General features: G+C 31.9%; 2 protein-coding genes across 5 annotated transcripts in view; one reads left to right on the forward strand and one right to left on the reverse strand.

Annotated features, from left to right (window-relative positions):
- Nucleotides 1-376: 376 nt before the first annotated feature.
- Nucleotides 377-17,817, reverse strand: part of LOC139520875 (delta-1-pyrroline-5-carboxylate synthase-like) — a 34,582-nt gene continuing 17,141 nt past the window's right edge. For all 4 annotated transcript variants that reach the window (XM_071313899.1, XM_071313898.1, XM_071313896.1 and 1 more), the window contains exons 7-15: nucleotides 12,279-12,438; nucleotides 10,715-10,858; nucleotides 9,631-9,848; nucleotides 9,377-9,514; nucleotides 4,616-4,811; nucleotides 3,784-3,905; nucleotides 3,303-3,489; nucleotides 2,431-2,526; nucleotides 377-627 (exon numbers count right to left, since the gene is read on the reverse strand). In XM_071313899.1, coding sequence (XP_071170000.1) covers nucleotides 407-627; nucleotides 2,431-2,526; nucleotides 3,303-3,489; nucleotides 3,784-3,905; nucleotides 4,616-4,811; nucleotides 9,377-9,514; nucleotides 9,631-9,848; nucleotides 10,715-10,858; nucleotides 12,279-12,438 — 1,482 coding nt within the window. In that variant the 3' untranslated portion in view covers nucleotides 377-406. The remainder of the gene's footprint in view (nucleotides 628-2,430; nucleotides 2,527-3,302; nucleotides 3,490-3,783; nucleotides 3,906-4,615; nucleotides 4,812-9,376; nucleotides 9,515-9,630; nucleotides 9,849-10,714; nucleotides 10,859-12,278; nucleotides 12,439-17,817) is intronic.
- Nucleotides 14,536-17,089, forward strand: LOC139520876 (uncharacterized). The gene is made up of 2 exons (XM_071313900.1): nucleotides 14,536-16,282; nucleotides 16,440-17,089. Coding segments are annotated over exons 1-2 (1,692 nt in total). The 5' UTR covers nucleotides 14,536-14,592; the 3' UTR covers nucleotides 16,442-17,089.

Below are 17,817 nucleotides of genomic sequence, written 5' to 3' on the forward strand. Positions count from 1 at the left end.
CTCTAAAAAAGTGCATTTTCTGAAGGATTCTGTATGGAATTTTCCTATTTTGTATTTTAGCCGGAAAAAACGTACGGTGACCCTATTTTTTCTTTTGATATTCTCAAAGCTGTGTCTGAAAGCTATCCTTTCCTGAAGTATTTAACAATTCTATCATTTTGTTTAGTTTCTAATCACAAAATGGTGTTTTTTCCTGTATAATCCATACAAAATGTGTCATCTTGTCCCGTCCTGTAGCTTGAGAAAATGCGCGGTGCCCTATCATTTTTATTATATTTTTCAACATGTATCAATAGATACAACGTTTTGGCAAAGTATGAACAAATTCTATCATTTTTATTTTAGACTCCCATACCACCTTAATTAAACATTATTATTGGTTGCTATTTTTATTTTAAGACTAATTCTATTGCTGTCCTTCAGTAGAATTGTCATCGTCTGAACTGTCCGACACTTTGTCACTGTAGTCTAATGGTAAACTTTTGTGTATAAATTGCTCCTGTCCGTCAGCAAAATCTGCGGCTGCTTGTCCATGTCCTTGTAAAAGCCATTTGGATGTTAGTAACCCTTCAACTCCTACTGGTCCCCTAGCATGGATCCTTGTTGTACTGATGCCTACCTCTGCTCCTACAGAACAAATATAATGTTACAATGAATTTACTGAATGAATTATTTCTAATAGATCAGTTTTGAGTTCTCTCAATTATTGGCGCCTTAATTACTCATTTACCAGATAGAGGGGATCACCTGTATCCCTGCACTATTAAAATCCATCAAATATTTGGTGATTGTCATTATGCAGGATAAACTAGAAATAATGTTTGTTCTGTAGGTACTTAATCACAATACCCTAATGACAGCAGTGCTGATAATCATTTATAAGAATTTAGTTGACCAAATAGTTGGTGCAATATAGCACCATTTTTTTCAGCCGGTCTCTCAACATGGGAAAGAAGTGATGATGCCCCTAAACACTCAAACAATGTTCATTAAAACCTAATTTTTTGACCAAAAAACAAACCAAAAAAAGTAAAATCACAAAAAATAATGAATTTAGAGGAAAATCAATTCGGAAAGTCCATAATCACATGGCAAAATCAAATAACAAAATACATCAAAAACGAATAGACAAGAACTGTCATATTCCTGACTTTGTACAGGAATTTTCAAATGTAGAAAATTGTGGATTAAACCTGGTTTTATAGCGCTAACCCTCTCACCTTGATGACAGTCTCATCAAATTCCGTTATATTTACAATGATTCGTTAACTAAACAGACACAATAAATAAAATAGTAAAAATATGGGTACAGCAATCATCATCGTGTAACAATTTTAAAAGGAACAATTTAACAGAACACAAAAACATTGAAAGTGGTCTTTTGTAAAATATATTGATTGACAAATTTAGCTAGTTATACATTATTACATCAATGGGTTTCAAATTTTGAATAAAGCTACATGTAGTAAAATATTTCTAGAACTTCAATTTTGTACAGGTGTTCAAGATGAGTTCACCTTTCATATCATTAGGGACTTTAATATATTTGAGAGAGTTAATTTTCCTGCATTTCATCACATGATTGCATAAAAACAAAAATACTCCCTTTCTGGAAAATTCAACATTTACATTGGGTATTTGAAACATCTCACCATAAAAACTTTCAAAACAGGGTTCCAGTGAATGAAGCATTGATGATAACTTTTGTTAAAAATGAAAATATTTTAGAGATTTGTAACATGCATGTATTCATGATTTAAATTTCTTCACCATCTACATTTTTTTCAAAAGGGTATATTTTCTGTGGGAGCACGAAATCAACCAAACTTTCAATATCTATACACAGAAGAAACAGTTAGATAATTAGTATTTATTATACCTCAGTTATCATTTTCTATATAAAATAAGTACACAATATTTTGACTATATTTTTCAAATTGTAAGCGTTGAACTATTGGACCGGTGGTCAATAGTTTCCAACTATTGGACCTCAATGAAAGTATTTGACCGCATGCGTCATTATATTTCGCACAATTTTTAATGCAGCTACGCGATTGGAGGATTTTGAAAATACCGCAGGAGTAATGACATCCTGTTTTACCTATTGCTTCTAGGGTTGACGTCAGTGCAAGACTTAGCCTTACCATTTGAACATATTTATGAAGTAAACATTTTGGTTGGGTTTCTGCTTTTTTATATTACAATAGTTTATTTTCACAGTCATTTATTGTCTGTTGTCTTTCTCAATATAATAAAACACTTACTGACTGGATATTCGTGGAATAGTAAGTTTATTGTCCCTTGGATACAACTATTGCCCTCTGCTACGCCCCAGGACAATAAACTTACTATCCACTCACACCCAGTCAATAAGTATTCAATATAAGTACCAGTTTACAATTAGGATAGCTTCATACAAACAGTACTTACCTAGACCAAATCTGTAACCATCAGCAAATCTTGTACTGGCATTGTGAAATACACAGGCACTGTCTACACCTTTCAAAAACTCACTAGCATAGTGTTCTGAAAAATTGATTAAAAACGTGTAGCCCAGAAAGTTACATAAACAATGGATGAGAGGCTGTTTACAATCTTGATTTAAAAGTGTTAAAAAATGAAGACTGCTTAAAACATTTTTGAGTTATTGTCTAAAAACTGGAAAATCCCCCTTTAAAAAAAAAGATAAAACCCCATAACGTGGAAACGTATGATCTTAAATTCATAAAAATAAAAGAGAGCTTATTTTATTCGATATAAACTTTTCATCAAAGTTTCATGCAAATTGATTGAAGCCTTTTTGAGTTATTGTCCTTCATATAGTCAACGGCCAGACAGAAATTGGTATACAATAATATGTCAAGTAAACAGGCATATAAAAATCAGTGCTGATCATTTTTTTTAAAGAGTTATGCTACTTGGAATAATAAACTTTATTGGAAATTGTATTGCATTTGCTTTCAAGCCTGCATTTCTGTAAGATATTTGTAAAAAGTTTTAAAGAACAAAAATTGCAGTTTTTTTTTTAGTTATTGCCCTTGGATAGTTAAATTATGTGCAACAAGAACTCTTTTCTTTGATTTTGATTGACTTTATATGTTGTACATGCAGAGTTCCTTTGAATGGTCTTGCCTCATTAATTTGGCATGCCTTTTGATTGAAGCTCCACCGATGAGTCATGTAAAGCTGAAATGAGTGTATAGTATAAACAATAATAAGAAGCCTTGTATTTTTTAAAGTTTTTTTTAAACTGGTAGTTGGTATCTGCAAAAAAATCATTTAAAAACAAGAAGAAATAATACCATTATCAGTTATTATAACATCTGTGTGTGAACTGCTGTATTTATTTATATGGTTTACAGCCTCGGTGGTATTTTCTACGATTTCCATGGTTAATTCTAGTCCTCCATATTCTTTATGTAAGGAAACAGCAGGTGGTGGTCCAAACTTTAAAACACTGGACATTCTAGGTCCAGCATATATCTTCACCTGACAATACAGATAAAGAAACTTATATGCATATTGTAGAGGAAAAATGTAAAATAGGTCAGAGATGTTTAAGCCCCACTTTACAAATGGCATGTAGCTTTATAATTATGCATGTGTAATGTTTTTATCTTTAAAAGGTTTATATTCAATTTTTCTTAGTTCCTTGGATTTTGGTAACTTTTGGAAAAAAAAAAATATGTACAGTTTGCATAGAAGTAACAATTGTATGGCAAAATTTGGTATTCACTTTTAAATTTTAATTAATGTGTAATTATTTTGCTATAATGTACCTACCCCTTCGCTCTTTAACATGTCTAAAAGTGTCTCAAAGAAAGTTGACTTTAGTAGATGTTTGTTGATTAGGACGGTTTCTACTGCATTACATGCTGAAGGATAGTCACACTTAGAATCTCTCACTGAAAAATAAAAGTCAGCTCAATATACTCAACAAAACAAGCGAAATTATTACAAAATTCTCCTGAACCAGGTGATTTATACAGAAATTAACTTTGAAATACATATTATTTTTAGCAATTTGGAATATGCATTCTTGAGTATTTTCCATTGATCTTATAAGTGTACCTATAAGCATTACATTTGACCTTACCAACTGTACAATGGAGGTATTGGAATAAGATGGTTGGTACATAAAACTTAATTCAACAAGAATGTGTCCTCAGTACACGAATGCCCCACTCGCACTATCATTTTCTATGTTCAGTGGACCGTGAAATTGGGGTAAAATCTCTAATTTGGCATTAAAATTAGAAAGATCATATCATAGGGAACATGTGTACCAAGTTTAAAGTCGATTGGACTTCAACTTCATCAAAAAATACCTCGACCAAAAACTTTAACCTGAAGTGGGACAGACGGACGAACGAACGGACGGACGGACAGACGGACGGACGAACGGACGCACAGACCAGAAAACATAATGCCCCTCTACTATCGTAGGTGGGGCATAATAAAAATAACTTTACTCAACATTCTCTCCACTTTCCTTTCTAAGCAGACTTATATTATGAAATGGAAATAGTATTTACCGATCTTGAGAGCCATGTCATGATTGGCTTCTTTATCTATATAGACATGACAGACCCCTTCACTGTGTCCGAGGACTTACCGATCTTGAGTGCCATGTCATGGTTGGCTTCCTTATCTATATAGACATGACAGACCCCTTCACTGTGTCCGAGGACTGGTATCCCTTTACTGGCAGCCTGGATCTTCGCTATCATATCACTAGATCCCCTGGGTATCACAAGGTCTATGTAGTTTGTCATCTGTAATAAATCTTCTATGTCTTCTTTCCTGCTCACCTGTAAATATCAAATATATCAGTCCTTAGATCTCTGGTGGCTTGTTATTTCATTGTCCATCTTACCACACCTCTTTTATTTATATATAGCCTGTATACAATTGCAAGTAAACCAAGGCCTAGTGCATATGAAAATTGAATGAAATCCAAGAATAAAAGTTATGTTTGCTATAGGAGTGATATTTTGAAATGGTCAGGTTTTTGGGGGTTTACGATCATTTATATTTGACATACATTTTACCAGTTTGTTGTTTGTATGTCATCTATGAATTGACGAAAAAGATTTGTAAAGAATGAAGGAAATATCAAAGCAGGTTTCAAACTTTATCCCTCATGATCACCAGGCTGAAGAAAATTTTTTCAATTGGTTAGCCGAATTTTATATAATATCAAAAATATGAAAATAAGTTTGAATGGAAAAGGTTGTTATTGTAAAAAGAGAAATTGAGGTAAGATCTGAGTATTGTGACATATTTCAATGATTGTTTTCAATTATCCTAATCCATTCCGCCACCAGTAATTCAAAGCTGTTTTAAAGCATCTAAATTCAGAGTATATATAGCTTTTAAATAAGCATCTGAAACTTATCCCTTGTTCCCTTCTTTACTGTACCTTATTTATCTGTAAAATCACAAATTACTTAATTCAGACCGTTGTCACCTTTTTTACAGGATGTTCGCTACTCTGTTTCGAAAAAGCAAGCTTTATAAAAGACTGTTATATATAGATTATACCACTGCATGGAGTGTGATTTAACATTTTACACTCTAGACAATTAAATTACTGAGCATTTAAAAAATCTAAAATTTAACAGACCAGAGCAGATAAGTATTGTATTGCAAGATTTGGTGGTGGAATCTGTTGTCACAATAGGAAATTCAGAACAAAAGCAAGAAAAATTGATGTCAGGAGAAAAGGATAAATCAAGTAAGAATTAGAGAAAAAATTGATAGTATATAAATAATAGAACTTATACAGTAGAAAAAAATAAATGGGGAATGTGTCCATGGTGATGCCCCCGCTTGTACTTGATCTTAGTTTTCTGGTAATAAGCATTGTGTATAAGTTTCATATCATTTGGTTGAGGCAAACTTAAGTGAAAAAACAAAAACGATGAATTCAGCAATTCTTCCATTTGTAAAGGGGCATAAATCTTGATTGGTAGATGTGACGCCACAAAAATTTAAAATAGATCTATGTCTTATGGTAATAAGAATTATGTATAGGTTTCATAACATTTGGTTGAGGCAAACTAAAGTAAACAAACAGATATGAAAACTTCAGCAATTTTTTCAGCAATTTTTCCATACGTAAAGGGGCATAACTCTAGAATAATTTAAGTGCACAACCCAAAATTCAAACTCAATCTGTGTTTTGTGGAAATAAGCATGGTGTATAAATTTCATAACATTTGGTTGAGTCAAACTAAAGTTAGAGAACCTTTGTGACTTACAGATGGATAAGGGTAAAACTGAATTTCCCCCATCTACCGTCCCCCATCTAAGGCACGGGCATAAAATAGTCTTTTTTTTTAGCAATAGGAAATTTCAAGGAAAATGGTTTTCTCTTGATTTATATTATATATATCAAATAAGCACTTTTTTTTTTTCAAAAACTATGTCGGACAAAATAAGAAGAATTTAAAAAGATTACCAAAAATGGCTTTAAAGGATATTTAATTTGAGTTATGACAAAAAAGCAGGTTTTTTTTTATGGCAAATTTTTTAATTGTATTACTGCAACATGGGTAAAATCAGAGGATTTCAAATATCTGACAAATAGTAATCAAGACGCTCTCAAGAGCCTAAATCGCTCACCTGCATTTCAGAGGATTTTTTTTTAAGATGTAAGCAAACTTGATGAACAAATTGTGTAAAATTGTCTTTAAAGGGCAATAAATACTTAAAAACAAAACCATTTCAACCTGAAAATGAAATGTGTTGCCCCATTTGTTAAAACTGGAGTTGCGATTCCTTTTTCAGTTGAAAACGAGTTAAAAGAATTTGCTGTTCAGTTTATTAATTAAAAAATAAATTCTGAGGTTTAATTTTAAACTGTCAGAGACATAATCTCAGACTTTTTATTTTTTAACATTTTATGTAAAATCCATATTGCTGTCATTTGACAATTTTGGTCAAAAACTTTTTTGTAGATCTTACTTTGTTGAAAATTATTGCTGTTTACAGTTTATACTTATCTATAACAATATTCAAGATAATGATGAAAACTGCAAAATTTCCTTAAAACTACTAATTTAGTGGCAGCAAGCCAACAATGGGTTGTTTGATTTGTCTGAATATTTCAGGGCTGATAGAATGAAATTCATAACAGTGTAGCTATGGCCATTCATTGACTGGGGAAAATTAGGTGAACGTTCGTCTGTAATGCCCACTGCTCACGACGTACTTATCATAGAAATTTAAACTGTGAGGTCACCAAAGGTTCTAAACGCCTAAATAAAATAATTAAAAATACTAATCAGGAATAACCTTTGTAATTTGAAAATAAATAAAAATGGCCTTCAACAAGGAGTCTGGGCTCACACCGAACAGCAAGCTATAAAGGTTGAATACTTAAAATTCTTTACTTGATTTTTTGTTATGGTTTGACCATCAATTTTCCTAATATGATATCGCACGTTCTTTCAGATTATTTTTTTTACTTAATTGGCTTTAAAAGTTACAATGCATGATGTCATCTGTTTATGTAGTTCATATGTGTTTTTCGTTTCTCGTTGGTTTTCCCGTTTGAATGGTTTTACACTAGTAGTTTTGGGGCCCTCTATAACTTGCTGTTCGGTGTGAGCCAAGGCTCCGTGTTGCAGGTCGTACCTTGACCTATAATGGTTTACTTTTATGAATTATTACTTGGGAGGAGAGTTGTCTCATTGGCACTCATACCACATCTTCCTATATCTATACATTTTTTTTTCAACAAAAGAATACATCACAAGAATATAAGTTTTGTAAGAAACGTGAGAAATTGTGTTGGACTTGAAGATAAGGCAAAGTGACAAATATCTGAAAGAATGAATCGTTTTATGGTTTTAAACAAAGAAATCAAATGATTTTTTAATTATCCAGAACTCTTCACAAACAAAACCCACATGTATACGCATTGAATAAATAGTAGGCCATTCTTAAATGATCACACCGTAGAAGTAGTTGTGCTCTTAATCAATGAGATATTTTGTGAATTAACCCCATCAACTTAATAGTTTTTTTTACAATGGATAAACCTATTTTTTTATCATTATTAAATAATATCATCTCTGAACATTATTATTCTTATAAATGACACGGTTGTATGTGATGATTATAATAAATATTTAAAACAAATTCCTTTCAAGCTTTGTAAAAAGAAAGTTTCATTTTATGTATCGGAATGTGTAACAAGTGAATATTTCAATCCCCACTGGAAGGCCTCTGACAGACTGGGTGAGCATAAAATCATAGCCGTTGACAAACAAGTTACAACCTACAAACGTTTTACTGTCGACCACACTGTTATGCAATTAATTCTAGATCTTGACCAATTGAACAATTTTATCCCATTTCAGATTAGCTCTTATAGCGCTTTAGTTTTTGAGATATAAGCAAAAAACTGCATTTGACCCTTATGTTCAATTTTTAGCCATGGCAGCCATGTTTGATGATGGATGAAAACTTCAGATACAATTTATAAACTAAATACCCTAAGTAACATCTAGTTAAAGTTTGAAGGTATTTTGCCCCAGTAGTTTCAAAGGAGAGGATTTTCTAAATAGTTTACAAAGACAGATGACGACGACAGACAACGGATGAACGCCAAGTGATGACATAAGTTCACATGGGGCCCAAAGGGGCCCCCCCGTGAGCTAAAAAAAAGAGCAGCGAACATCCTTAACAGGGTCCTTTCTAGATGTATATTGTTAGGATTTTGGCTCAATGCTGATTGCCATAATGTGACCTGCTATTGTTATCATCCTTGCCCTTTAGTTGTTTGGTCTTTTCAGTTGTATCATTGTCAATCATTCCACATCATATTTTTATATTATAAGTATTTCATGACTTGAACTTAGTTTTGAAAAAGAAGGTATATTTTGAACTCAAAATGGCCCAGATAATAGGAAATTATTCAAACTTTAAACAGCACAGTATGTTGATTCAGTTAAACTGTCACAGCAAAATAGTATTTTTTAACAATTTTATAATTTCTTGATTTGACAAGTAAATTCCTTATTAAAATAAGTTTTCAGTCATTAATAATTTATCTAGTAAAAGCATCATGCTAGATCGTAAGCTGAAAGTAGTTAGGATATGTCAAAAGCAAGCAATGAATAAGTCAATCAATGTTTATATTAGTGCTTAGGATTGACAAAGTTGATTGCTATCATTTGAGGTCAATATAATTTGATAAAACAAGACTTTTGATTCATAAATCGGAGTAGCACATAACGATTGATTTTTTTTTTAAAACACATATGAATATTAAAAAATTGCATGTATCAACAACTTGTTTATCATTTTCCATGATTAATTGTGTATATTAACTATTTCCCATGATTGACAGAGTATATAAACTTACCAGAGCTACTGTTTCTTTAGGAACAAAAGGTTCTAATGCCTCTTCCACCAATTCATGTAATAATTTATTACTGTTAGATGCTTCCTTTCCTCCTTTTAGTAACAATCCATTAGCACTACTAATAGCCAGGGCAGCAACCTAACAATAGATGTACATATATAGTGTTTATCATATAAAATAAGGCAAGAATAAAACAAATTGTGTATCTTTTCTAAAATGCTTAAAACATTTAAGTACTGGGAAGGATGGCATACCTGTGGGAGTGCATCTGGACGAGATTCAAATATGACCATCAGTACACCTATTGGTGCAGTAACCTGACAAAGTTCTAAACCCTCAGCTACTTGAGTTCTTCTGGTTACTCTGCCAACAATGGAATCACAGGTTTTAGCTATCTGTTTCAGTCCTGTATGTAATGTCTTCAGCTTCTTTTCATTTAACACAAGTCTTGATATTAACACATCATCTACTCCTGTAATAATAAATAACACATTGTTTACTCTTGTTATAACAAGAATATATCCAAAGTATACGAATGCCCCATCCGCCCCATCATTTTCTATGTTCAGTGGACTGTGAAAATGGGGTAAAATCTCTAATTTGGCATTAAAATTAGAAAAATCATATCATAGGGAACATGTTTACTAAGTTTCAAGTTGCTTGGACTTTAACTTCATCAAAAACTACCTCAACCAAAATCTTTAACCTGAAGCGGAACAGACGAACAAACGGACGAAAGAACATACGAACGAAAGGACGGACGCACAGACCAGAAAACATAATGCCCCTAAATGGGGCATAAAAATTAACACACTATCTACTCCTGGAAGAAAAATTAACACACTGTCTACTTTTGTTATTAAATTAACACATTGTTTAATCTTGTAAAAATATTAACACATTATCTACTATTGTAATAACAATTAACACATTGTCTACTCTTGTTATAATAATTAACACACTACCAGTACATATAATTGCCAAAAAAAATCCATTTGAAAATAGACATACAAATCAATTAAATAAGAATGCCCCTTCTCAAGATTTTCACTTTTCCAACTTAAAAAATGGGCAAAACTATAGAACAGTAAGCGACTCACTACACAAATGAGGCAAACTAAAGTTAAAGTGCGGGAATTTTTTTGTTGTTATATTTCAAAGACAATTCTCTTTATTTTGGAAACTGTATGTTGACCTCTACTTTTTTTTTTGTATTGTTAGCTTGCTGTCTGATTGACTTATACTACACAACTCCTTTAATCCATAATAATTTTCAAATTTTGATTGTTCAGCATGAACAAGAGGTGATGCATATTTGACATTTATATTAGTTCTCACCATCAGTATAAGCTTTATCTACATCTATTTGATTGGCTTTCAATATATCTGTCTGTCTTGTCAGTAATAAATCAGCTAGTTTGTTTATTATAATAGCTCTCTGTTCACCAGTCAAAGCTTGTAAGGCTCTACTTCCTTCTCTGGCTGAAACAAATTCAAATCAAAGTGTAAATAACTTCTTATTTATATCATTCTGTTTTTCTTGTCTTACACATTAAGATACTGTACTAAATAACCCTTTCCTTCATTGAATTTTTGTTTTAACATACTTGATTCGCATAGGATGTTTTCAATAAAAAAAAATCATCAGGTTTAAGTATCAATGCATTGCGAAAACGAACATTTCATCAATGAAATTCTAGTCAGATATTCTCATGAATATCCTTTTTATATTAGATCCAAATTTAATCAAGTTTGATACAGATTTTATGTAGTCACAACGTTTCAACTGAGGCACTACACAGGCATCAAAAGGCATCATTATGGAGTAAAGGGGGTGGCGTCAAAAGGCGTCATTATGGAGTAAAGGGGGTGGCATCAAAAGGCGTCGTTATGGAGTAAAGGGGGTGGCGTCAAAAGGCGTCATTATGGAGGAAAGGGATAAGACAAACTAATAAACAAATATTTTCAAACAAAATAATCATTTCTCATTTTGACACATTAGTTTAAGGTCTTAATTTAAATCTATAGAATTTTTTGATAATTTGTCAAATTAAAGTTTACATCATGCCTTTTTTCAAAAATAAGAAAAAGTATGGGTCACCATATAAAAAAGAAGATGTGGTATGTTTTGCCAATGAGACAACTGTCCACAAGAGACCAAAATGACAACAGAAATCACCCTGCTTTTTATTTATGGTACAGGTTGAGCAAAATTGTTAGATTTTGTATAGATTATTCATGAAAAACCCAAATTTGGGTGATAAAAGGAAAACCAAAACAATCATTTGTAATATTGACATATCAATTTAAGTAGGGTTTGATTTGAAATTATCAACATGAAAGGGTATTTCCATGAAGGCACAGCTCTCAAGGAATTCTCTTGGAAGTTTGACATTTTTGGATATTCACATGGCTAAACAATTTTTTCAATTATTTATTTCAAAGATTATCCTGCATGCTACTTTTTAATCCAGAAAATGTTATTTTTATTTTCATATGAAATTAATTAACTGAAGGATCACCTATCTGCTTTCTTTTTGTCACTTGACATGATATGTTCAACAAATGTAAACTTTTTGAAAAATATTAGTGACTCTGAAATGAAAGGTTTGTGAAATCAAATACACTCTTTCTTGACAAAAGATGAATTCCCATATCTGGCTTAAGCCCTTGTGCTTTTACAGATGCCACTGACCTCATTTTGATGGGAGATACATGAATAAAAGTCTGAAAAAAAGTATGTGCATTTTCACCTTTGAAATTAAGTTAAATTTGTTGTCATCTTATGATGACCCCTGTCTTTTGTTCAAGACTTTATGTTGCCCTTTATAAGTCTTTTGATTACTTGTTTAGTCGGGTTGCTGTCCAGTTGAGCATAACTACATTCCTACTTTGTACATACCATTTATAGCCTGAACTTCTACAGGAGCAGAACTCTCGGTCTTAGTAAAAAATGTGCCAATTTTCTTTGCAGCAAATATATCTCTGATGGCATAATCCTGGTTACCATTACAAATTACCGTGGCAACACCATTGTCTAACGCCCATTCTGCTGCCTTAACCTGAAATAAAAATAAACATTCAATCAACCAGTAAAATGATGTCAAGGTCAGATGAAACTGGTCAGTTGGACATATTCCATACACCAAATGTAGTGTACCTATTGCTTTTAGTATCAAATGAAATGGATTTGACCATAAAAACTTTACAATGATTACTGATGCTTGAAATGAGGTTGAGGTCAGGTTAAACCTCGACAGACACATAAACCTTGCAAGAAACCTAGATAACAAATATCCTATTACTCATAATAACAGAGTATTTCACATGACAAAAAATGTATTTTTTTCAAGTCACTGAACCATGAAAATGAGGTCAAGGACAACGGACATGTGACAGAGGAAAACTTTATAACAGAAGGTATCCACAAACAAGGTATAAAGCATCCAGGTCGTATTCCTTCTGAAATTCTAAGCTTGATACAAATTATTTCCGCCATCAAAGGATTGTAACCCCTTTGTGTCGCAATTGGATTTGAGGCAAAAATGCATTTGAAAATTAAAATTGTGAATACATTTTCTGGTTTTAAGAATTTTATGTACTTGATTCTAGTTGTACTGAAACCCATTCTTTTTTCTCTGAATGAACTTATAAATTAAGGATGCTTGGATGTAGTATTTCAATGTTTGTGTTTATTGCAATTGAATAAAACTTCCTAGATCACAAACAACTGTGACAATGTCAAGTTTTTTAAACAATTCAAAAGATGTTTTTGAAACAACGTTCAATTCACTATTCAAAGTTCCTGATCACTGTCTAATATCTGACGCCAGATTATAACACTTTAATACAATTCAAACAATTTTAAAGTCATGCATACTTTTTAAAAATCTCCATGGCTAATTTTAAGCGCAAGAGAACCTAATTCTAAGTGGTTATCTGTCCATTTACCCAGTTATTGACCAGAGAGGGACATTTATATTACCAGTATATGCCAGTAATTTCTGTTATTTACAGTTGGCATGGAATTGGATACCTTTTTTGCCAACCTTGCATAGCAGTTTACCTCTTTTTGTTTTCATACAGAAATTTATTTCAAATATCCTCATTTACAGTAATACTCAGGACTTTGCACTTGTTTTTTAGGGGGAATTGATGTAAAATAAGTTATTTACCTATCTCCAATCTATTTTAATGAAGCAAGCTGATATCCTAAACATATTTCCCCACAGTTAAATTATAACTTAACTTAACAGAAAAGCTTTAAAGGACAAGGTTCACTCATGGCACAAAATGGCCTAAAATATCAACTTTATCATAAAACAACACAAAGGTCGTAATTTGGTTTGTAAATGGGTCTATTTTAAAAGCCTAAATGCTAAATAAATCAATTCTTTCCATTAAAGTACATAATATTCTCCAAAGTAGGTCCATTTTGGACATTTTGTCAAAATATGATGATTTTGTACAATTTTCAGACCTAAAAGCTTTAGAAAAACCTTGGCCGTCACGTAAGATCTGAAATGTTGTGTTACCAAACGATTCCAATTTTGATACAGAATTCACAAATATAATAACTTGTTTTAAATTTTAAAGGAAGGTGGAAAACAAATATATTTTTGTCTTAATAGTATTTCTATGTAAAATTTCTAAATTTTTGGCTTGATTTAAAAAACATCAAAAATTTAGGGCCAATATTTACCCTTCGTGAACCTTCTCCTTTATAATATTTATCTAAATCTTTTATCTTTAAGGTAACAGGTACCAAACACCTTGACTAAAATTAATTTATCTTGTTTAATTTTCATAAAATTTGAACAAAATATTTACTTTGACCCTATGACAAAAATATATAAATTTCTAAAAAATCTAACCACACACTTTATCTGAAATTTTTTATTGGATATACAGCAGTTTGACAAACATTAATTTTGATCATTGAGAAGCTTATCAATCAAATAAACTTTGTGTTTATTATAATACAATGTATTCTTTTTCATGCATCCAACATATCATTTGCTAGATTCTACAAATGTATGCATATCACTTACAACAGTCATAAAACTTTAAATATTGATTTAAAGTTTATTCAAACAATCTATAAAATTCTATATTAATAAACTGAGAAATGTTTCTAAAAATAATTAACCCTGGATAAAGTTATCAAGGACGTAACCTGATCACAATCAAGGAAGTAATATACCTGTATCTTAAAAATGGCGTTTTCACAATCAATCAGAAAAGGACAAATTCCTATAAATTGTGGATTATGTGAAACTGATAGACCCATTAAATGGAAGTGTTTAGAATGTGACCTTTTATTGTGTAACCATTGTAAGGAGAAGGTACATTTAAGAGTAAAAACTGCAAAGGATCACAGAATAATTGATATCAAAGAAATTGGGCTATATAAAGAAGAACTAGATTTTGCAAATATTCCCTGTCAGGACCATACTGGACAATATACATGTCTTTATTGTAAGACATGTGACACTCTTGTGTGTCCAACCTGTGTGTCAAAAGTTCACAAGAAACATGATTTAACAGAAATTCAGGAAGGATATGATATAAAAATAGACAAGTTGAAAAAAGGACAAACTAAAATTCAAACAGATAAGAGAGAAATTGTTTCAAGAAAAGAACAGCTTAACCAACTTTTATCATCAGAAAATTCTAAATATGACCAGGTTAAGCAAGATGTTCTTAAGCATGAAAAATCTGTCAAAGCAGAGGTAGAAAGGCATTTTAAAGAACTTAGAGATAAATTAGATCAGAATCACAACTCTGTTTTTAACACAGTCAAGTCTGATTTAAATGCCGTCTCAGTTATACTAAAGCAAGCTGACAATAAAAACAATGATGTCCAGGAATTCATTCAAATAAGCAATGCCTCCAAGTTCTTTACAGAAATCAACAATTTAGAAAAATCTATTGACATCCAAATCCCCAAATCAAGATCAAGTTATGGCTATTTACCAAACTTCATTCCAGGGGAGATAACCCAGTCTAACATTGGAGTGCTGGAATTTGATGAAAATTTATCTTATAAACCAAATATTAATCTGAAAATAATTAAACAATATCAAACTGAACTGAAGTCTGTAGTAAATGTATGCTCTTCTATTGATCAGTCTTTGTGGTTAAGTTCTGGTACTTTTGGTTTAGTTCAAAAAGTCAAACCTGATGGACCCAAACTGAAAATACTCAACAGCTATAATATCGAGATACACAGAATGGCTGTTACTCAATCAAATAATCTACTTATATCTACAGGGCAATCAAAACTAAAACAAATCAGTGGTGATGCAGGTACACCAACAGACTCCTTATATGATGTGTCACCATTCCTTCCTACTGCAGTCCATGTTACCAATGACAATAAAGTTCTAGTAGGAGGTTTTAATAGTGACTACCCTAAACCAGGAAGAAGAGTTGTAATACAAATGAATCAGAATGGAGACCATGAGAGAGTGTATGGACATGATCAACATAAACAACCTATATTTACCTATCCCAGGAGGATAACCAGTACCAGTAATGGCAATATTCATGTGGTGGATGAAGTAAGTAAAGGCAGATGGAGAGTAGTAGTATTAGGACAGGGTGGTGATATAATCAATATCTATACAGGAGATACAGAGATCAACAAGGATGAACCATTCTTACCAAGTGGCATAGTGACAACACCTAGAGACAATGTTATTGTGGCTGATGTCGTTACTCATACACTTCATATCCTGAACAATGCTGGCCTACTGATGACATGTTATAAAACAAGTGACATAAACATAATGTTCCCATTTTCTCTGGCATCCACTCCAACAGGACAACTCTACATAGGATGTGGGAGACCACCAGGCAGTACAACCAAGGAGGCCAAGTTATATGAAGTGACCATACCAGGATGTTGACAAAACATTCACATAACATGTACATGTATATACATGTATAGTATTACCATATTCTCTGGCTTTCTCTCACAGGACAACTCTACATAGGATATAGTAGACCATTACACAGTACAGCCAAGGATGTCAAAATATGTATGAAGTGACCATTTTAGGATATTAAAACATTCATATAACATTTATATTTCAATTCTACCAGTAAACGAGAGTAGATTATGTATTTTCTGACAGCAATTGTGTTGTAACTTTGTTTCATTTTTATATATAAACAAAAGAAGATGATGGCTGTACATGAGTAACACAATATTCAATCCTATCCTTAATTACAAATAGATTTTTATATTTTAATCAGATGAAATGAATACACACACTTAGTCTATTTCTAGATTAAGGACAATATAACAAAATGTTCAAACTGCTAACCCCTGGAATGACTTGTTGTTTACATTTACATTTATTGTCATATGTAGTTAAATCTCACTTGAGCCAGTGTAACAGTTAATAGATAGTATATTTGTACCAGCATGTCAATATGGTCCATTGCTTGTATAAACTTAAATTAATGTATTATCTCCTCTGAAATCCCAAAACAGTTGAAACTGTTTGTAATAAAACTAATGTTCTAGCTTCTGAATGTAAAGCTGTGCAGTTTTAGTTTTCATAGAAATCAAAGGAGATGTGGCCATCATGTGGGGTATATGTCATTGAAACAACTCATTGACAGAAAAGAACAAAAAAGACAGTAAGAAGATAACTCACATTCTTTAACTCACAGGTGTTTTTTTTTTACATATCATGCTCAAAATCACCCCCAGTTTTTCAAAATTATGAATAATGATAAAAAAAAAAAAAAAAAAAAGCATTCAATATAACATCTTTTATCTTGTGGTATGTTGTGTAAGTATCTTTTCAAATTAAAGTTTGTTAATCAAATTAGATTCATCTAATATCCAATTTGTGTGCAACAATTTTTAACTCATATGCAACTTAATACATGAGAAAAGCTGCATTTTTTGTCTTTTATAATATTTAACATTACAACATGTCTGTATGAACACATTATTGGACTTGAAATTTGTACTAATAATTAAAAATCAAAGAGCAGATTGCTCTGAGGGATACGATTGCCATTGTTTCATTGACACATATATGCATGTAGCTGGATAATATTATTTTCAAAAATAATTCAAATGACAAACAGACATGTAAAATAGTTACAAAATAGCCAAACCCGGATAAAAGTGTATGAACAATGTAATTAGGTCTATTGTGTTTTATTTTTGTACTATCAATACCAAATTTACTTTCCACAGCAGTCACTGACTGACTCTGAGTGAGAGATGTCAGAGAAGGTATTTTATTTCACTCATTGGTTATTATATTTTATTAAGTGTCTGTTAGCGATGCGCCGACGTATAGTCATCAATGTGCTGATGGATCGTCGTATGATGTAGATGTAGAATAGTAGATGTAGATTTCAATTCGTATCTTATCACCTTTTTTCCTACGTTAATTCTAGGAGTAGTCCGAGAT

Source organism: Mytilus edulis, chromosome 4 (assembly GCF_963676685.1).
Source record: "Mytilus edulis chromosome 4, xbMytEdul2.2, whole genome shotgun sequence".
NCBI classification, from domain to species: domain Eukaryota; kingdom Metazoa; phylum Mollusca; class Bivalvia; order Mytilida; family Mytilidae; genus Mytilus; species Mytilus edulis.

Coding starts and splice junctions, on each gene's coding strand:
- LOC139520876 (XM_071313900.1), top strand. CDS start 14,593: ATGGCGTTTTCACAATCAATCAGAAAAGGACAAATTCCTATAAATTGT.